A 22,456-nucleotide genomic window follows, 5' to 3' on the forward strand; every position below is an offset into this window, starting at 1 on the left:
CTCTTGAGTGGGCATCATAGTCAATTTAAGTCCTCTTGTGGCATCAGATTGGGGATGATCTAAGACCAGAACAAAGTCCTTAAAATCCTGTAGGGATAATCAGATTATCCAGATGGGGCTGGATGGAATAAATAAAGATTCCTGAAATTTCACCTAGATGAGGTAGATATTTTTAGTAGAAACAAAGTCACTAGGCTAAGTGAATGACTTTAAAGATTTCCTGTTAATATTCTTTATGAGAACCAACAACTAGTCTTAAGATCTTAACTAATGGCTTAAGTGTGTAAATTCCTTTTTTAAATGTCCAAAAATCTGTCTCATTCTTTTTTCCTCTCTCTGAGAAGATAGGTAACATGATATAGGTTATACATATATTATCATATAATACATATTTCCCTGTTTGCCATGTTGTGAAACAAGATACATATTTGCTTATACTAGAGAAAAATTTAAGTAGAAGTAAGTGGAGTGGTATGTTTTAATCTGCATTCAGAATCCATTTATTTTTTCTATAACAGTAGTTAGCCTTTTTCTTCATGAGTCCCTTGGAATTGTCCTGGATCCTTCCCTTGTTGATAATAGTTGTCATTCACGGTTGATCATCCTACATGATCGTTGTTACTGTATAGAATGTTCCCCAAGTTCTGCTCACTTCACTTTGAATCACTACATATAAGTCTTTCCACATTTTTTTTGGTGACCATCTTGTTTGTTGTTTCTTATGACACAATAGTATTCCATTACAAACACATACCACAACTTGTTCAGCCATGCCCCAATTGATGGACGTCCTTTCAGTTTCCAGACCTTTGCCACCACCAAAAGAGCTGTTATAAATATCTTAGGACATATAGTTTCTTTTCTTTTTTCCCTTGATTACTTTAGGAAATAAACCTAATAGTGATATTACTGGGTCAAAAGGTATATACACAGTTTTATAACTCTGAGTAAAATTCCAGATTGCTCTCCATAAAAATGGTTGGATCAGTTCATAGTTCCACTAACAATGGATTAGTGTCTGCATTTTTCCACATCTCCTCCAACATTTATTATTTTGCCATATTAGCCAGTCAGAAAGCTATATAAACTCTTTAAATTATTGTTATTTCTAAAAAGGAATATATACTTTGTTATGTGCAGCCCAGGGAGAAGAAATAATTTGCCCAAAGTCTCACGAATGTTGTGGATAGTGGAAAGAATGCTTATCTTTCTTTGAATCAGAAAATTTGTGTTCAATCCAGACTCTGGTCCATGCCAACTGTGTGTGAACATGGGCAGGTCCATTAAATTTCATTTCCCCCTGTTTCCTCATCTGTTAAGTGATGATAATGAGACTTTGTCTACCTTCTCTCATAGTCTTTTGTGAGGAAATCAGTTTTTAAACCTTAAAGCACCATCTAAATGAGTTATTGAGGTAACTCTGGACCTTAAATCACTATGTAAATATGTTATCAGTATGGAGCAAGTTTATGACATGAGAAATAATGTTGTTTAATAGGAAACAGTTCTATGAAGTGATATACATATATATATGTATATATATGTACATTTTTTTTGCAGAGTTTGAAATTGTAGAGTTCACTGGTGTTTATTGACCCACAACCCAGCCTTTTGTCAACAGACTCCTTTTGTGTTTCACTGAGTCACAGAGATTAGAACAAGCATGTGTGAGAAATTTCCTACAGCTCTTAACTCTTTAGAGCTCAATTCCTACCAAAAGTCTGTTCCGAATAGTGCCCCTGGAAGATACAAATGCCACCTTTAAATATGAAATCTACTCCTTGAGAATGGCCTTCATGGGTCAATCAGAAATGATGAGTTTTCTCATATGGAAAGCAATTGAGGAGAATACTTCAGTGTATGTACTTTAAAAGGCAAGAGATTTCTTTGATGGAGTTGCTCCCTCTACACATTGATTTTTTTTTAAATACCCTGTGGACTGCCATAATGGGTTTATGTGGGCAAAAAAAATTCATAGCTGGTGATCAGTCTTCTGTTTTTGAACCTCTCCCAAGTTTGCAAGGCTGGTGCTCAGATGACCTTTCCTACTTAAATAGGATCTTTCAGAGTTCATTTTTCAGTGGTATCCCTTGTGAGAACTCAGGATCCACCTTCATGCCACAAGGAAGCATCTATAGAATAACAAATGGAAAGGCTAAGAGGTTCGTGGCTGGTTTAGAATTTCAGCTTCTGTTTTCCCACTCAAGATTCAGCTTTTCTCTGAGTATATAATGACCATTGCTCACTATCCTCAATGTGGCCAAGCTGTCGCTTCAATAACAATTTCCCCCTCTTTTTGTTAGTTAAGGACAACTCTTCAAGAGAATCAATCATTTTTAAAGTAAGTTAATAGGAGAATGGGATAGAAGTTTTACTTTATAAACATTTTCAGGATTCTTTCAATGAACAATTTCTTTATTATGCATTATCAAATATTTTTACATGTCATAAATATACACACATATTTTACCTTTTAGGCATATAATTAAAGAATTCTATAGGTATAATTGTTATGGATTTCCTTTACAGTCAGTTTTTAGCTCTTGTTTTTATTAGTGGGTGGAAAATTTTTTACTTCCCAAAATGGCTGTTTAACCACTCACGTGCTACCCATTCATGACTAAAATGAGTCTTATCATTACTACTTAGCAGAAAGCAAAAAAAAAAAAAGCCTTTTGTTTTTAACTTCTAGTTATTTTTTGTGCTCCAATTTCTGCTACAAGATATGCTTGAGAGCTCATCTATATTTAAAATCTATCTTTAACAACACGGCAAGTTATTGCATGAGTGGAATCTTTTGAATCAGTTGATTTTATTTAGGTAAACCATAGTCAGGTGCCTTAAAAAGTACAAAAAAATTATGCTGTGAAAGTAAACACTTAATTCTTTGGGAATTTAGGTAGGAAAAAGATGGCAAGATGCAACAGAATCATGATCTTGACTTAAAATATGATGGAGTTCTTTCCCTGCCCTAAATAAACAAAAACTATTTTCCTCTCCATCTCCAGTCCCCCCCACCCACCAAATAAGTTGTTCAAATCTAAGAACATTTCCTCCTCTTTCACATCTTTCCCTGCCTCAACTTACAACCCTGGCAAAATTGCCTCATTGTCCTGACTGATTCTCTCTCAGACCAGTGTTTGGAAAATCCTAGCCAAAAAAATAACTTCATTCCTTACTCCCATACCACTTCCTTCATTGCCTCACTGGCCACCTTTGGTTCTGGAGTTCCTGAATGCAGTATATCAATCAGTCTCTGCTCCTACTGCCCCACATTCCTTTATCTCTGTGACTTTGTGGACTAGAATGTCCCTCCCTGTCTACTTTTCTTTTTGTACATTGTCTCTCCCATTAGATTTTAAGTTCCTTAAGGAAAGGAACTGCCTTTGCATTCAGATTTGTATTACTGGTGCTTGGTATTGTGTTTGGGACATCATACTTAATAAATACCCTTTTTTATTCACTCATTTGTTTATTCCTTCCTCATTTTTTTAAACTTTTATATGTCTAGTGTGTCTACTATGAGAAGAACTATATAGAAAGAAAAATCATTCGTAACTTAAATTTTAAAGAAAATTGAACAGGTCTTTGAACATTTGTAAAGATAATAAAAGCATGAGATATCTTTTTTAATTTTAGAAAATTTATCATGGTTACATGATTCATGTTATTACTTTCCTCTTCACCCCCCTCACTACTCCCCCCCCCCCGCCATAGCTGATGTGCATTTCCACTGGTTTTAACATGTGTCATCAATCAAGACCTATTTCCAAATTGTTGATAGTTGCATTGGAGTGGTAGTTTCAGGGTCTACATCCCAATCATGTCTGCCTCAACCTATGTGTTCAAGCAGTTTTTCTGTGTTTGCACTCCTGTAGTTCTTGCTCTGAATGTGAGTAGAGTTCTTTTCCATAAATCCCTCAGAATTGTTATGGATCATTGCATTGCTGCTAGTACAGAAGTTCATTACATTCTATTTTACCACAGTGTATCTGTCTCTATGTACAGTGTTCTTTTAGAGCACTTTCTCATGTGCTTATTGATAGTTTTGATTTCTTTATCTGAAAATTGCCTATTCATGTCCCTTGCCCATTTATCAATTGTGGAATGGCTTGATTTTTTTATACAATTGATTTAATTCCTTGTATATTTGAGTAATTAGACCCTGTCAGAGTTTTTTGTTATAAAGATTTTTTCCCAATTTATTGTTTCCCTTCTGATTTTGGTTGCATTGTTTTTGTTTGTACAAAAGCTTTTTAATTTAGTATAATCAATCATCCCATTCACATTCAGAGTTATAATTATCAGTTGTGTATTCCCCAACATTTTCGTGTCCTCTCTTAGTTCTACCCCTTCTTCTTAAGCTATTTCCTTTTAAACCAGTGATTTGTTTTAAACCAGTAAACTTTGTCTCCTCCCTTGATTTACTATCCTTTCTACCCCCTCCCTTGTTATTCCCCTCTTTTTATGTTTAAGGCCTAATGAATTCCCTCCCCTTCTTCTCCCCTCCCTTTTATGACCTCCCCACTCCTCTGTTCCTCTTGGTTTATCCCTTCTGACTTTCTCAGTATGGTTAGATAGAATTCTATATCTCAATGGATAAAGCTACTCTTCCTTCTCAGGGTTAATTCCACTGAGAATAAGGTTTAAATATTACCTCTTAATGCTCTCTTCCTCTCCTTCTTATAATAGTATTCATCCCCTCCCCTTCCCATGCCCTCTTTGTGTGTAAGAGAATATCCTATTTTTCTTATTCATTCAAGTTTCTCTTGGTGTTCACCTCCCTCTTTCCCACCCACCCCCTTATCATTTTAGACCATTTAGTACTTCAACCTCTCCCTGTGAATAATTCTTCTAATTACTATAATAGTGGATACTATAATAGTGAATAGAGTTCACTACAAAGAATTACACATAACATTTCTCCATATAGGAATACAAATAATTAGATCTTATTGAAGCCCTTAAAGAGGCAAATTTAAAAATTAAGAGTTTTCTTTCTTTCCCCTCTGTTTCTTATTTACCTTTTCATGTTTCTCTTGTTTTTTTGTGGTTGCATATCGAACTTTCCATTTAGTCCTGGTCTTTTCTGTGCAAATACTTGGAAATCTTCTATCTTTTTGAATGCCCAAACTTTCCCCTGGAAGTATATAGTCAGTTGTGATGGGTAGGTGATCCTTAGTTGTAGACCCAGTTCTCTTGCCTTTCTGAATATCATATTCCAAGCCTTGCGGTCTTGAAGTGTGGAGGCTGCCAGATCCTGTGTGATCCTGATTGGTGCTCCTTGATATCTGAATTGTCTCTTTCTGGCTTCTTGTGAATTTTTTTTCTTTTACTTGGAAGCTCTTGAATTTGGCTATTATATTCCTAGGGGTTGTCTTTTCAGGGTCTAGTGTAGAGGGTGATCTATGGAACCTTTCAGTGTCTATATTGCCCTCTTGTAGAACTTCAGGGCAATTTTGCTGAATAATTTCCTTTATTGTGTAGTCCAAATTTCTATTAATTTCTGCTTTTTCAGGAAGACCAGTGATTCTCAAATTATTTCTTCTAGACCTGTTTTATTGATCTGTCAGTTTCTCAGTGAGATATTTCATGTTTCCTTCTATTTTATCAGTCTTTTGACTTTGCTTTATTTGCTCTTGTTGTCTTGAGAGATCATTGTCCTCTACTTGCCCGATTCTTGTCTTTAGAGACTGGTTTTTTGCTATATTCTTTTGATTTTCCTTTTCAATTTGGTCTATCCTGTTTTCCAGGTGTTTGATTTTGGTCTCCAATTTGCTCATCAATTCTTTTGATTTGGGGGCATCTTTTTCTAATTGCTCAATTCTAGCCTTTAGAGACTGGTTTTTGGCTATAATATTTTGGTTTTCCTTTTGAATCTGGTCTGTTTGGTTCTTCAAGGCTTCCAGCTGGTCATTTCTGGTCTTCAATTTGCTTATCAACTCATTTGATTTCTGAGCCTCACATTCTAATTGCAAAATTCTGCCTTTTAAACTGTTATTTTCTAGCCAGTTCTCTACCGTCTTTCTCATAATCTCAGATTTGAACTCTTCAATAGCTTATGACCAGTTTTCATTTTTTTGGGAAGGTTTGGATATGATTACTTGTTTGTTCTCCTCTGCTGTTTGCTCTGTTGTCTGGATTTTTTCTGTGTAAATATTGTCGAGTATTAAAGATTTCTTCTTGATCTTTCTCTTCTGGGGATTTTGTCTCTGGCTTGCCATTGTTAGCCCAGCGCCCTCTCAGCTTTATCCTCATGCCCAGGGTCTGTCTGCGCTCTTTGGGCTCCTGAGGTCTCAGGTCTAGTTGTTCTCAGGGTCAAGCCTCCTGGTGGTTCCCTTGTTTGTTCCTCTGCTGGAAGCTCCTTTAACAGTCTCAGGGTGCTGCTTCCACAGTTGTGTACCCCTCTGCGCTGGGTTCCCACTGAAGGTCCATGCCTGCGCTCAGAATCCACGTCTGCAGCTGCGACATGACCACGCCTGCGTTCAGGATCCGTGTCTGAGCTTGCGTCCATGCCTGCGCTCAGGGTCTGTGTTCAAAATCATTCTTTAGCCTCTTGGAGTCTTAAGTCTTGCTGCTCTTAGGAGCAGGCCCTGGTGACCCCAGGTAGCTGCCAAGGATTTAATGGGTGCCCGAAATTCGCTCTAACTCTTGTGAGCTGGCTTTGGCCCTGTAGGTGGTGTGTGGGGGGTGGGGAGAGCGAGATATCTTGATATGTAATTCATAATGAAACATTTCTTAGCTATTAAAAAGTTTATTGTCTTTTTGAAGGATATGAGAAGACAGATGATGTTTCAGAAAAAACTTCTTTGGCTGATCAAGAAGAAATAAGGACTATATTTCTCAACCAACCTCAGCTGACCAAGTTCTGCAATAACCATGTCAGGTATCAACTTCCTTAAGAATCATTGTACTTCATACCTTTTGGTATTGTCAAATAAAGGCTGAGATGAAAGCCTAGATCAGTGGTATTAAATTTATAGAAACAGAGAAAACCATATATTAATATTATCTGTGTATTTTGTATTTTTATTTATTTTGTCAAATATTTCCCAATTACATTTGAATCTGATTCAGGCCACACTGGGGAGAATTGTGGGCTTCATGCAGCCCCATAGACTATATATGACACCTCTAACACAGATAATAGAAAGAGGACTGGATATGATTTCAGAAGTCTTTTTGAGTTTATTTTCCAACTTTGGCACTTAAATGGAAATGGTAATCCTGGTCAAATCACTTTGCCTCTATGGGAATAATAATAGTCTACTGTCTACCTCAGAGGATCAAATGGCATAATATAAGTACTTCATAAACTTACCTGACATTTATTCAATAAATGTCATGTCCATAAATGTCAAATAATTTATTCAATTAATCCTAACAACAATAATAGTACCTTCAAATATTAAAAAAAAAAGAAAACCTTAACTTGGAGCATTTTAGCTATGAAAATAAGTATTCAAGTGTCCAACATGTACAATATTAGAGTAGTATGGAGTAGATTCCTGATCTTTCTAGATATGGAGAAGGAAGATACTTTGGGAGAAAAGGATCTTCTGGAAAAGTTATATGCTGGGAGGTAAATGTCAAGTATTTGTACCAAAAGAACAAATAGTCATAAAATGCTTAGCATAGCTTCTGGCACATTGTCAATAAATAAATGCTTATTCTCTTCCATCCTCCACTCTGTATCCTTTCTATTCATACTTTGGGGATATTTGAAGTTAGCTTTGCCAAGTGGTGTTTGAATACTTTTGGGGTATTCTTTATATGTTTCAATGATCTTTGTAAGTTCTAACCTGAAATCTGTAGAATATCCTAAATTTTCATTATTATTATTATTATTATTATTCTCATTGTACCTTGAATTTATATAGCAGTTTTCTTCTAAACAGTATCTATTTTAAAAAATAAGAAGTAAAACGGCCTACACTTGTGAGATGATTATTCCTGATTGATGCTTAGTAACCAAAAGCTATTCTTTAATCATTCCAGATAATTTAAGTGAAACCAAGATTTGAAAGTTTATAACAAAATACTGACTTTTCCTCTTGCTGGATAGGTCAGGCTTTAGATAATATTTCATACAAAACACACTCTAAAAAGTTACACGAAAACTTGACTTTTATAAATCCAATTGTAAAAAGTTGTAATAGATGATTTTTAATAACAGAGTTAATATATCATAAATTACTATAGACAGTCTGAAAATTCAAAGCTTTAATTCTGGTATCAAACTACTTTTCTACATAATTCTAGTTATTAAATATATGAACCACAAAGAATTATTCATTTCCATCACTTTTATGAGCCTGAAGCACTCAAGTTCCATTTCTTAGAACTATTCTATACATGCAGCTTATCATAAACTAAAAGGAAATACATAGGAAGTAGACAATTCTAAGGATATAATAAATTTTTAGACATTTAATAGCTGGTCATTCTATAAACTCTTGATTTCAGATCCCATGACTCACCTGGTTTATATACATAATTAATAATATATAATAAAATTTATATATCCATATATGAAAGTAGCTTTTCAGGACTTTAATATTACTTGCTTAGAAAAGATTTGGACAATGTATGACTGTTTATGTACGTGTACACAGTGGGGAGGTATAAGGAGGAAGTAGCAAAATATCATAATAAAATACAAACTTCTGGTGATCTAAAAGATGAATTTTAGCTATAAGTATCATTTCTAAACCCCCACTGGGACTTTCATTAGATAATGAAGAATAATCTAGTTCAGTTCTTTATTTCTTTTTCCTTTCCTTAGTGATCAAGATATTCACAAGAAAGTGATATACTCAAGATAGGAAGTAATAGAAACCAGGAGGATGAATAATCCATCTACTCAGTGTATATTTGACCCCTCAGTAATTGAAAGTTGGTTATTAAAAAAAAGCAAGTCTGAGAGTTGAATCATGGAGCATCACTATTCAGTGTATAACAAATTAGTGGATCATAACAAGCTAGGGATAAATGAGCTCTAGTGATGAATTATATAAGTTCTCATTATGATAAAAGATCTTCAGATGTGGACTATTAATAGTTTAGGCTTTATTCTCTCTAAAACAAGTTTATATCAATGATCTTGGCTCAGTAAGCTTTCTAGGTATCTCCCTCTAACTCTACAATTTTCGTTCTTTCACTTATTTACGAAGAGAAACATATGGATAAACCTAAGTTTAGACAGTTATAACTTACTGATTGTGGCATTAGTATTTTATTTCTAGAAGCAAATAGGAATGATCTGCCCCATTTCAGGGGTCACTTCTGTAGCCAGACTGGAGAGCCAAGCTTGTGGCTCAGATTGTAGTCATGAAAAGTCTTATTCTCAACACCATCTCATGAATACCATCTTCTTAAATCGGTTCATTTTCTTAGCATGCTTTTTCAACTCCGGAAATGCAGAAAATCATATACTGACTGTCCAAATTGCAGAATTATTTCAGCAAAGATGCTATTTCCTGTCAGGGCATCATAATGAGTCCTGAACTTTCCTTTAGTAAGATTAAGGCACTTTCTCAGACTCTACACAACTGGATTTCAATCTACCTTTCCTGTCACTTATATTGTTTTTCATATATGTAATATATAGTAAAGTCCAGCTGTCCTCTTTCCCCTTCCTTATATAAAGAACTCCATATCTCCATCTATACTTCTATATTGGCCATTCCCCTTGTCTCAAATGCACTCCCATCTCAACTCCTAGAATGCCAAGTTTTTTTCAAGAACCACCGGATTCTTACAGCTACTAGTGTTTTGCCCTTTGAAAAATTACTTTTTATATATTTTGTATATACATAATTCCCCTGATAGAATGTAAGCTCCTTGAAGGCAGGGACTGTTAGAGTTTTTTTTCTTTGTGTTCTCAACGTCTGTCACTTAGTCAGCTCTTAATAAATGTCTCATGGTTGATTAAAAACGGAGGCGAATTAGTAAGGTAAATTACTGTCATAGGAAGAAACATATCGAAGACACTGGCCAGAAAATAAAGTCCACATTGGCTTTGAGACACTTGAGGCTTTTCATTTCTAATATAGGTGGACCTCCTAGATGAGATTGCTCTAGACTTACTTAAGTTTAGAGTCCTTTGGAATATTCTTTCAATTTTGAGAAGAATGTCAATTATCTTGATGGTATGTTTTTTGAAGAGTAATAAGTCACTGGAAATCATAAAGTAACATGTGTTTATGAGACCTCTTTTTCCCTGTTTGTGTTTTATAGCACAGCTAAGTACAACATCATCACGTTCCTGCCGAGATTTCTGTACTCTCAGTTCAGAAGAGCTGCAAATTCATTTTTTCTTTTTATTGCATTGCTTCAGGTAAGTACATCCAGAAAAAAAAACAACCAAGTAGTATTTAAAGTCACATGTTGAAGTATTAACAAATGTCTTTGATAAGCCATTGGGCAATTCTTGGGAAATTCTTGAAGGTGAAGATAAGCTAGTTTGAAAACTCAGATCATTCTTCTGTCAAAGGTTTTTATCAGACCCTCCCTATCTCGTCCTTGGTCCTTTTTCAGTAAGTGTGCATAATTGCCTTTTTTCCCAAATAATTTTGGGTTTCTTCAAATTTTAACTATATAAAGCTTCTTCTTATAAAGTTAATATCATTTCAGGCCCTATCTTTGCCACCAGGAATGTTATTTTTAGGGTGTATATGCATGCATTTGTATTGTCTTATTTTTCATAGTCAAATCATATGAACAGGCATCTATTAAGCTTTTAATATATTCCAAGCACCATACTAAGTCCTATGGATAAGAAGAAAGATGGTCATCCCCTTCTTCCCCCCCAAGAGGAGAGCACAGTCTAATTGAGAGAAAAAAAATACATCAAATTGTATACACGTAAGATATGGACATGATCAATTGGAGCTAAAGTCAGAAGGAAGACACCAGCCTTAAACACCAAGAAAGGCTTCTTGCAGAAAGTGAGATTAGTTGAAAATTGAGTGAAGATCAGAGGTGGAGATGTGGAGGGAGAGCAGTCGAAGCATGGAAGAGAGCCAGCAACAATGCATGAAGTTCAGAGATGGGATGCTCTAAGTGAGGAGCAGCAATGAGGCCGGTGTCACTGGACACTGAATACAGAGAAAGGAGTCAGGTGTAGGAAGATTGCAAGGGTAGAAGGGAACCGAGTCCAAAAGGATTTGAAATTACCCCAAAGATTTTATCCTTGATCTCAGAGATCATATGGAATTCCTGAAGTGGACTGAGTCAGAACTGTTCTTCAGATCTCTTTGGTAGCTGAGTGGAGGAAAGACTTATGACAAGATGACCTCCTGGCAGACTATGGCAATAGTCGAGGCAGGGGGTGATGAAGACCTACCCCTGCATGGTGATGCTGTCCGAGAAGAGGATGGAGCTTATGGGAGAGATGTTGCCAAGGTAGAATCAATAGGTCTTGGCCACAGATGGGATTTGAGGGGAAGAGAAAGTGGAGAGTCAAGGATGCAACTCATTTGACAACTTGGAAGATGGTGATGCCTGCATGGTACAGAGAAATGAGGAAGAGAGGAGAGTTTGGGAGGAAAGATTAATTCTGTTTGGGGTGCATTGAGGTTAAGATGTCTGTGGGATGTACAGTTCAAGTTGTCCAGCAGGTGGTTGGGGATGCAAGATGAGCTAGAGGCCAGGAAGGAGGTTAGGGCTTGATACACAGACCCTAGAATCATATATACGTAGAGAGGATCATTAAATCCAGGGGAGCTCATGAGATCACCGAGTGAGATAGGATAGGGAGAGAAGAGGAGCCCCAGAGATATCCCGACTTAGTGAAATAAATGAAAATAAAATAATGAAATAATCAGAGAGGGAGGAGTCCATTTGGTTAAAATCTATAGTTAGGGTCATAGGATCACAGAACTTAGAGCTGGAAGGGATGTTTGGCATAATTTAGTCCAACTTTCTTATTTTAGAGATAAGGAAACTAAGGGTAGGAGAATAAATGTGACTTACCCAAAGGGACACAAAGTCAAAATTTTAACTCAGGTCCTGAAATTCCAAACTCAGTGCTCTTTTCACTATCCCTTAGCTCTGGAAGGTGGTTTGTTTTGTTTTTCAAAATATTTATGCCATTCCAGGGCCACATTAGGTACTCTTAGCCAAAGACATATCTGTGATGGCTAATTAGCTGCAGATGAGCATCTCTGAAGGGGATTCACACAAGGCAACCAATTTAGGTTTCTGCACCCGTTTGAAATGTGATTGTAGTCTCCAGCTGTTATCTTTGTAAGAGCATTATAGGAACATATTCTTTTTTTTTAGATTTCTTTTCTTCTTAATTAATTAGTTAATTAATTAAGAATAATTTTCCATGGTTATTTGATTCATTTTATTCCCCCCCCCCCCATTCCTTCCCCTCCCAGAGCCAACGAGCAATTCCACTGGGTTTTACATGTATCATTGCGGGCACATGTTCTTGAAGTGTTACTTCAAGATTCCTTGCTCTCCTGCTCTCTTGCTCTTAACCACCATTGGCTATGGAGCTCGACTAGGTCCCTGGCTGGAAGAATGTCTCCCAGTAGGATTCCGGGTGTTTGTCTCCTCTTACCAGATTGAAACAGCTGGGCTCAGTCTCTCCCTTCTGTTCCCTTAGGTTTTGTTTATGCAGGGTTGTGGGATGATGTGCTTTTCTGAAATACTCCTTAGAGAGCCTTGCTTAATGCTTGATTTTCACCGGTGTAATTATGAGCTCCGTGAGCCCAAGGGGTTTCATAGCTCCTGGGGTGAGATGTTTTCTTCTCCCAGCTTCATTCTCTCTAGGCTATGGCTCTGGGTTAATAGTTTTTGGAAGTAACTGAAACATGTATACATTTCTGAACACTTCAGGGATTGTGCTCGTAGATTGAAATGGCTTTAAAATGTTATGAGTAGAGTTGGTCTTTAGGTTTTTTTTTGAGACTATTCTGTGACCATATATACAGAGTGGGTGAGGTCTTTTAAAATATTGATCTTTAAGCTGAATTATATAATAGTATTTATTAGGGACTATTACTATGTGTGTGTGCAAAAGTTAAGTGACTTGCCTAGGGATATGCAGTTAGTGGGTCAAAGACAGAACTTGCATTCAGGTCTTCCTGACTCTCCAGCTTGACTGGTTTACTATGCCAAATTGCCTCTCTTCTCCACATTGATGCTTAAGGCATTGATCTAAGATATGTCAAATTCTCTGTCTTTTTTGAAAGCTATATACAGTCTGAAATGAGCTATTCACTTGGGATGAAACCGAGAAAATAAAATGTTAAAATGTTATAAGGCAGGTAACAGAAATATTTTAAACATAAAATTTGACTTTCAGTGCTCAGTAACTGAAATTACTGAAAGTTAAAAACTTGAATCATGCACTTAGTGATTCCTTAAAGTAGGTAATAGATGATCAAGAATGGGAAAGGATGTAAGAATCTTTCCCTTCTTGTTAGCACTGTTCACAGAATAATTTAGGTCATTCTCATTAAATTATGTTTAAGTGCAATAGAACCCTAGAGAGAGGAGGTTATATATTTTTTCATATATTGGTTTATTTAGAAGTGACTTTTATAATCTCTGCTACCAATTGATTTCTCTTCATTAAAAAAGAAATACCTTAGCCTTTTTAGCCCATCTTCACCATGAAAGAAATGAAAATGTTGTTTAAAAAAATAATATTACATTTTACTCTCAGGCTTGAAATTAGATGAATTTTCATGGTTTTTGTTTTAGAGTTCTGCCATATGTGATTCCATTTAATTTATCACCTTGCTTGCTAATTTATGAATCTGCTATGTGTCTGGATAGGTACTCTTTTCAGCTGATTTTTGTAGGAAACTTTAGTCAGAAATTCTCTTGAGTTTAATAACTCCCTGAGAACTAGTGATATGTCTAGAGAAGAGGTCAGTAATATTTTGGGGTGGTAATTGTCTCATAGATAACTAATCTGTTTAATTAGGCAGTCTATAAGTAGACATTTATTTAGTGCTCTCTATCTATGTGCCAGGCTCTGTGCTTCTCCAGGAAGCTTGTGAATTTGCTTCCTTATTGATTTGTTGGTTTGAACAAAATTGAGGAATCTGGTCCAAGTATTTGAAAAGGGGAAACATCAATGTTCCTTAACATAGGAGACAGTGTGAAATTCTGTTACAAAGATATCACAAAGTTCAGACTGGTTCTCATAACATTTTTTTCTCTTTTTATATAGCAAATACCTGATGTGTCACCAACAGGTCGCTATACAACTCTGGTTCCTCTCTTATTTATTTTAGCAGTGGCAGCTATCAAGGAGATCATTGAAGATATCGTAAGTCTCTAATATTTTTATAAACAAATGCATAACTTAATTATAATTTTATACTCCAATCTTAAAGGAAGGTTGTGTTAAGTTATGTAACAGTTTGCCACAGGATGTTTACAATGCCTACCTGGGTTAAAAATGCATTTACTATACCCCCATAGTACAAAAGCATCATTATAGAATTAATACTGTAGAATGTTGGATGTTTGACGAGTTGTGGTTTTTATAATCTGGCAAAGAAATAACCCAGTAAAAGAAATGCAGTAATTGACCTTGAAGGAATTCAGTATCTAGGCACAATTTTCCATCCATGGAGCTAGTAACCTTCAAACTACCTTCCTATTAAATTTCTTTGGCCCATTTTTTCCCTCTTATTACTTTCAAACTGCCCTTTTCCTCCTTAAGTTTCTTTTTTCTTCCTTTTTGAAAAGCCAGGTTGCTATTTTTGCAGCTGCTACAAGGCAGTAGAAAGAAGAGAAAATCAAGATTAGAGGTCTTTTTTCTTTCTTTTAAAACTTATTTTAGCCATCTTAGTTGAAGCAATGAAGATTCCATTTGTCATGTTCTCTTGGTACTTTTTTTTTAATTTTTTGGCCTGATTGAATAAATCTATTCAGTTATTTGGCTTTCTCAGGCCAATACAATGAGATGTAGGGAGTAGAAAGAGTGAGACGTTGTCTATTCAGTAAACCATTCCTTAAGTTGTTTTACCATTAATATTATTTTTCTAGGAGAGAATTAATATTATTTCTCTCAGAGACTAAACTGAGCAGACACTCAGAGGTATGAGATGAGTCAAAGAATATCAATTCAGTTTGTTCTCATGAATTTTAATAGAACAACTGAAGTTTTAAATTATCAATACTGATCTCAGACATCTAGTAAGTCTGAGAATGTATATATGTGTATGCATGCATGTTTGAAAATGACTTGAATGGTATTGATCATTAGCTAAAAAAACTGATGTAACTTTATCTCCACACCGCAAACAAATTCAATTCAAGGACTATTTATTAATTACCTCTTATGTGCAAAACATGATAATAGGATTTGTGCTTAAGGTTACTAGTTTCAGAATATGGCCCTGTGCATGACTTTACCTTCTTGTTTTGTAGTCTTTTACTTTTAAAAGTATTTTTTCTGCCACCCACTTAGGTTCCTAATCATTCTGTTCTTAGGATTTTCCATGCCTTTTGCTCTGAAAAGGTGTAGTACATGAAACAATATCAAATAAATGGTCTAGAAAGAGGAATATTGCCTTTAATGTAGATAGACAATCTGAGACAGTATAGAAGCCCTGGAGTTCCTCAAGTAACATTATACATGTGCAGATTAGTTATAGAAAGTAAAGGAATGAGTTTGAATATAATTATGTTACCATAAGTTTTTAACACTATGATATCTTGATTAGTACCGGAAGAAAATATACTAGAACTATAAAATGATGAATAATAGCTATATTCCCATCAATAATAACAATTGTAATAACAATAATAATAATAAAGCACAATTGTACAACAAAAATATTTGAGGCAGAATAGTTTGATAGCTTAATGGATGTTATCATGCCACAAAACCTCTTAATTCTTGATACCTTAAGCAGATAAGGCGATATGGTGTTTCATTTCTGTGCTTGAGTAACTAATTACTCTATACTAAATATAATATTTTATCAATGTACAGTTGGGCCACAGGAAACTTCATTATGTTGATTAGTGCCTGTTGTGCCAAATACTGAGATATTTGGTTGAACTTAGTATATTTTCATCAGTAAAGGCTTGTTCCTTTTTTGCAATATTTGCTGAAAATACAAATAGATGAACAAAAGTGCTCAGTGGAAATGGGAGGTTCACCACCTGTATTCAACTGATGCTTTTTTTTAATAACATAAAGACTTATTTTAATGAAAGATTAACATGTGGAAATATATTATTACATCTAAAACGTTGGTAATTGACTAGAGAGTAAGTAATTACAGAGCAAATTGGACCAAATCAGTTAGCTTAAGTGGAAAAAAAAACACCAAAAACTTTGTCAATTCTGCAATAAAAATAAAAACTTTTTTCCTACAGAATCAGAGTAGGATTTACTTATTTACTAGAGAGGATAGGTATTCATTAAGAGAACATACTATCCCTGGTTATTTTTTTGTTTTGTTTCTTTGCAAATTTGTACACTGTATGCTCATAACAGTAATAAATAAAGTCAAGCAAGATTAGGGAATAATTGGTAAAGAGATACGATAAATTAAAGTTCTGAATTGTAGTATCCCTTAAGCTTTCAGTTCTTTATCTCATTTTGGGGAAAAGGATAACCTCTTTATTCTTTCTGTTCCTGGGAAGATTAAATTAAATTCACAAAATGCTTGCTATGGGCAAGGTGGAAATGGATCTTGTTCATAAATCTACCTTTTACTACAATTGGAAAATTTAATTTTTACTCATTTCCTTTTCCAAATAGAGTGTTAAACATTCTAGTACACATATTATTTTAGAGCCTAAAATGTTTGTACGTTCTGAAAGCCTCATATCTAGATCTTTCTTCTTGTTGCCTCTGCTCCCTCCATTGTTCATTAAAAATCATGAATAGACAACCATGATTCGGGAGAACAAATGATGAATGAAATATCTTACAAAGAAGTGATAGCCCAGGCTGGGGTGGAGAGGTGGGTAAAATGAGCCATGTAAGTTTTGGACATAGTCAATGGAAGAATTTTTGATATTCTTACTAAGAGTATTAATTTCAAAGCTTATACTTTTTTTCAATAAAGGTAGGTAGGAGCAAGAAAAATAGATCTTTTCACTAAAAGTTGAATTAAATAAAAATAATACAGCTGGTGACATTCTGAAAACAATTCTGAGGTTCTGTTACATGCAAATAATTATCCTATTCAATGCTAATATTTTTAATACTTTCATTTTTTTCAGTGGAAAATTCACCTTTTAAAAAATCTGGCAGCATAAATATTATTGGAAACAAAAAGGTTGAATGTGAAAGTAGTTCAAAGTTGTAATATGTTTAATAAATACATTTCATTTTGAGAACCATTTTTTGTCTAGACATGATTAGAACCATAATTAACCTATTTGCCACTGAAACATTTGAAACTCCTTTATAACATGTCAACTATTGATTCTGTGAAAATAGGATAGCTGTACAATCTCTAATCATCGGGGTTCTCTTAGTGAGTACTCTTATATTCTTGGTAAAGTGGATGTCTTCTAATCATAGGTCACACTTAGGTAGAACTTTAGATTTTACAAAATCCTCTCAATGGAGAGCCCTCCCATCTTATAATTAGAGGATATCTATAGATGTGCAGGAACTTGTGACAGAAAGACCCAAGGTGTATTTCAGCCCCTATCATCTTGCCCTAATCTGCTTCAGTCTCTTATTATGGTAAACTAAGTCTGACTTTAGACCTTAGATTACAGAATATTTCTGCACTAGAATTGTGCTCAAAACTTTCCCACAATTTATACTAAAGGTTACATAATTCAATATAGTGACTTTAGAATTCCTTACCAATGTTTCTAGTTGAATAGCAATTCCTAAACTTTTTTGTGTGTGTGATGGACCCCTTTGGCTGTCTGGTAAAGCCTATGAAGCCCTTCAAAGAATTATATATTGAATTTTTTAAAATTCATAATCAAATAAAATGCTCAATTTCTGTTAGACCTGAGTGGAAATAAAGATTTTCTAAATTCTTGGATTGGAAGTTAAGAAACCTATTGAAGTGGGATTATGGGAAATCAAACCTTTATTTTTTTATTTTTTTAATTATTTTATTTTATTCGGTTTGGTTTTTTTCTTTTTTTAAAAAACCAAACCTTTAATGGCCACTTTGCTACCTCATTTGCCTTTTTTTCTAATATATTTTCCTCTATGCTTCTTTTCCCATTTTAGTCCACATACTCTTTGCCTGCCACTTCAATATCATATCAAACTCTCCCACCCCTCAATAAATCCCTCCTTTTGATTAGCTGTGAAGTAGTTTTAATATAGATGGTTGGGAGTATGTCTACTGTCAATGACTTGTAATTAAGGGATATGGAACAGGGTTGGATGAGCAGGTAATATTAACTATAATTAGAAACTCTTGTTAAGTATTCAATAATAATTAATTATAACACTTTACTAATATCTCTAAATAGATAAGTAAATACCACATCAACATAGTGGAACAATGTTTCCCAAGGAAAAACTAAAAAAAAATTTCTCATGCTACAGTCATTATTGATTTGATTTATACAAAGAATATAGGCAACCTTTTACCTACCATAATGTAATTTTTAATTCAAAAATTTCCCAGGACTTAAAGTTTTTAACATGTTAACAGCACTAATAAGCATGATTATGGTGGCCAAATGCTTCTTTTACCTGAAGAAGTATCTTAGAAACTTAGGGTTGAAAGAGACTTAGAAAGTCATCTAACCAATTCCCTGCTTGAATCACGAACATCTCCATAACAGTCTAATATGTATTCAACAATTGTTTGAACATCTTTTCTGATGGGAAACTCACTTAAATAAGTCTGCCTATTTCGTTTTCAGCCTGTTTGAACTATTTGAAAAATCCTTAGTTATATGGAGTTGAAATTTGCCTCTCCTTAACTTCTATTGATTTCTGCAATTCACTTGGCTCTCTGGAACCAAGTGGTTCATTTGATTTTTTCCATGTGACAACTTGTAAATATTTGAAGGCATTGCTTGACTTGCCTCTCCACTGCCTTCTTCCCTTTCCACCTTTAAGATCTTCTATTCTTAAGGCTAAACAGTCTCAGCCCCTTCATATTATTTTTAAGTTATTTTTATTTTACCTTTATTTACATACTATTTTATTGTATTTCTTATTAATTCTTTTATTATCATAAAATTGTTTTTAAAAATTTTAAATATTTTTAATTCTCACTTCCCTCATTACCTGGTAAGGAATGTGTTCAAACTTACAGAAGTATACTAAAGTGGCTTGGTTATTGTTTTAATTTTTGAAATTCTTGCTTGCATGCCCATTCTTGGGTTTTCCCTGTTACTACACATTCCCTCATTTTTTCCTGGCTAGTCCGTTACATGTTAATTTACCTAAATTGTAGAATGAGAAGAATAAATTAAGCCATTTGGGGGGTTGAGTACTTTTGTGTGTGTTTTGTGCAGCAAGTATCACTTTTAATAATGGTGTGTGTTTTTTTATTCTTCAGAAACGGCACAAGGCTGATAATGCGGTGAATAAGAAGCAGACACAAGGTAAGAATGATTACTTCTCATTTTATAGGTTCCTCACATATTTGGGGAAGAAATGATGCCAATTAAGTATAATTCAATTTCAAGGACTATGTATCTCTTAGGCCTTTGTTCCATTTCCGGATTCTGAGTCTCAGTATTTGTCAGCATGACATTTAAATTCACATTAGAATGATTTACAATGGTAATATATTTGGAAGGTAATGTTTTTAATATAGTTAAATGCCTCAAAGCAGTGTTATCCTAAGCATCATCCATAAATTCTGTAGCTCTTTTGACAGTATTGAATGCTGTAAAATATGTGTGTGTATTTTATCTGTGATCCCTAAGGCTTCTTTCAAAAAAGGTCTGAAGTTTAGTTATACTAGGTAGAATAGACGTGGGGAGCATTAAAGGTAACTTTGAGCTATTCACGTGCAACATCAATTCTTAATATTTTCTTCAAAAATTAAAAATGATGCAAATCAGATTTCATTATTTTTCAGAATGCTCTTGGAAACCTTCTCCCACAGAGAAGCTGTTAAATTTTCTGAAGTTATCCATTAATTTTTAATACTTGCTTCAATAAAACTCAATTAGGAAAATAAACCTGTTACCTTTAGTGTGATGCATTATACCAATTGATCTAAAAGTTTATTTGATTGAATGTCATGCCTGTGAATTTTGGACTCCATCTCACATGTGATGGGGAGGCTTTGAAAGTTCTTGACATCATTATAAAATGTTAGAATTAATAATGATGATGTACAAAGATGAATTGGAGTTAAGCAAGAATGGCCCCATTTGGGATTTTCTTGGCAGAGATACTGGAGCATTTTGCCATTACCCTCTTTAGCCCATTTTACAGATGAGAAAACTGGCAAACAGGATTAAGTAACTTTCCCAGGGTTTCCCATTTTAAATGAATGTTTTAAAAATCGCTTTTACATATAATTGGGAAAAATAAAATAGGAAAATTTTCACTAAAATAAAAGACCTTAAAGCATAATATAAATACTGTTACTGAATATCAATAATATGGAAATAGGCCTTGATCAATGACATATGTAAAACCCGGAGGAATTATGCATTGGCTATAGGAGGGGGGTGGAAGGAGGGAAGGGAAATAACATGAATCATGTAACCATGGAAAAATATTCTAAATTGATTAATTAAATAAATAAACATAAAAAAAATACTGTTGCTGCTGCTGCTGTTTTAAACAGCAACCTAAAAAACCTAGAAGTAGCTACTATGTACAGAGAAGAATCCAGATACTGCTATATCCCTATTGTCAGTGAGTCAATTTAGTATTATGGTTGAAAAATAACATCCTTTCTCAGACAGCTCCCTTCCACCATAGTCTGTCACTTCTTGTTCAATTGTTCAGACTCTTCATGGCTTGTGGACTATATAATACCGTCCATTTTCTTGACAAATATACTGTGTGGTTTTCTTGACAAATTTTCTTGACAAATATACTGTGTGGTTTACCATTTCCTTCTCTAGTGGATCACCTCTTTTTTATTTTATCATTTTTAAAAAATTATTTATTTAATTAATTTAGAATATTTTTCCATGGCTTCATGATTCATGTTCTTTCCCACTCACCTCCCATAGCCAACAAACAATTCCACTGGGTTTTAACGTATCATTGATCAAGACCTGTTCCTAGTGGATCACCTCTTGTCAGCAGTTTTTCAGGAACTTGTAGCTGCTCCTGTTTCTTAAGGACATACATTGTTTCCCATTCTCAAAGCATTTCTTTTGTCTACCAGTTACAGATAAAATTATTCTGTTTGACTATTACAAGTATCTCTTTGTCTTCCTTGGGCCATATCTAATTGAGTTATGGGTTTCCATAACATAAACCCATTACAGAGTTAAGGGTTTCTGAGAAAAAAAAATCTGCAATCTATTTAGCATGATTGTGACAGTATTCTTTCTAACTCCAGAAACTGGTCTCCAAAAGAAGCTTAGTTAAGCACAAATCAGTGCAAAGAGGTGGCACAGGCAAAATTTGTTTCAGAATCATGATGTGAAAGTTTAGAGCTATATGAAAGGTTTAAACAACACATTATTTTTCTATAAACTTCTGGTCTGAGGAATTAGAGCTTTAAGACTTAGACTTTGCATTTGCATTCTGAGAGAAAAGAATTCTTTTTTTTGGCTAATTATTACCAGTTTTTTGAGTTTGACAATTTGGCAACTAATGGAAGATAAGAAAAATGTTTGAGGAGGACACTATTTGCTGTTAAATAACTCAATATGCTTAATTTGAAAGCAATCTGTCACCATTAGAGCAGAATGAAGTCCTGATTTGCTTTGTTCTATTAGAGATTGAAGTATGTGTACAATAATAGAAAAGGGAGAGAGTATATATATATGTATATATAAAGTGTAAATGTGTCTGTATAAATAATGTATATGTGTGTCTGTATTTTATATAATTATATATGTATATGTATATCATATATGTGTATCTATATTATACATAAATATATATTAAATATACCTACCTCTACATCTACACATATGCATTATATGTAAGTAGGTATATTTTATTTATTTTTATATACACCCACAAACATATATATATATATATAGTTAACAGACAACTTGTCATTTTCAAAATTCTTCTATTAATAAGATCACTTTACTCTCCAGGGGACATCTTTCTCTAAGATATTTTATTAGCTAACTCTTACTTTTACTAGCCTTTAATGTTCATACAAATTAGATAAGAAATATGCTTAGACTCTATTTTGCATTTCCTCTTATTTCTTTGTTGGTTAATAGGAACTTCAGAAGGCTAGATTCCCAGGCCTGTTTCCGACCCTCTTCGCCCTCTTGTATGAGGATTAGCACAAGCCCACTGCCTCATACTTTATGGTGCTGCAGAAGCTGCAGCATCCTCACTGCCCTCAGGACAGAAAACTGCAGAAATTCA

At 34.5% G+C, this 22,456-nt stretch overlaps 1 protein-coding gene across 1 annotated transcript in view; it reads left to right on the forward strand.

Moving 5' to 3' along the window:
• The window catches only part of ATP8A1 (ATPase phospholipid transporting 8A1), a 279,653-nt gene that overhangs the window by 38,137 nt on the left and 219,060 nt on the right, over positions 1 to 22,456 (forward strand). Inside the window, exons 5-8 of the mRNA XM_044681740.1 lie at positions 6,772 to 6,886; positions 10,240 to 10,339; positions 14,195 to 14,293; positions 19,485 to 19,530. Of these exons, the coding sequence (XP_044537675.1) occupies positions 6,772 to 6,886; positions 10,240 to 10,339; positions 14,195 to 14,293; positions 19,485 to 19,530 (360 nt within the window). The remainder of the gene's footprint in view (positions 1 to 6,771; positions 6,887 to 10,239; positions 10,340 to 14,194; positions 14,294 to 19,484; positions 19,531 to 22,456) is intronic.

The sequence above is a fragment of the Gracilinanus agilis genome, chromosome 6 (genome assembly GCF_016433145.1).
Source record: "Gracilinanus agilis isolate LMUSP501 chromosome 6, AgileGrace, whole genome shotgun sequence".
Classification (NCBI taxonomy): Eukaryota; Metazoa; Chordata; class Mammalia; order Didelphimorphia; family Didelphidae; genus Gracilinanus; species Gracilinanus agilis.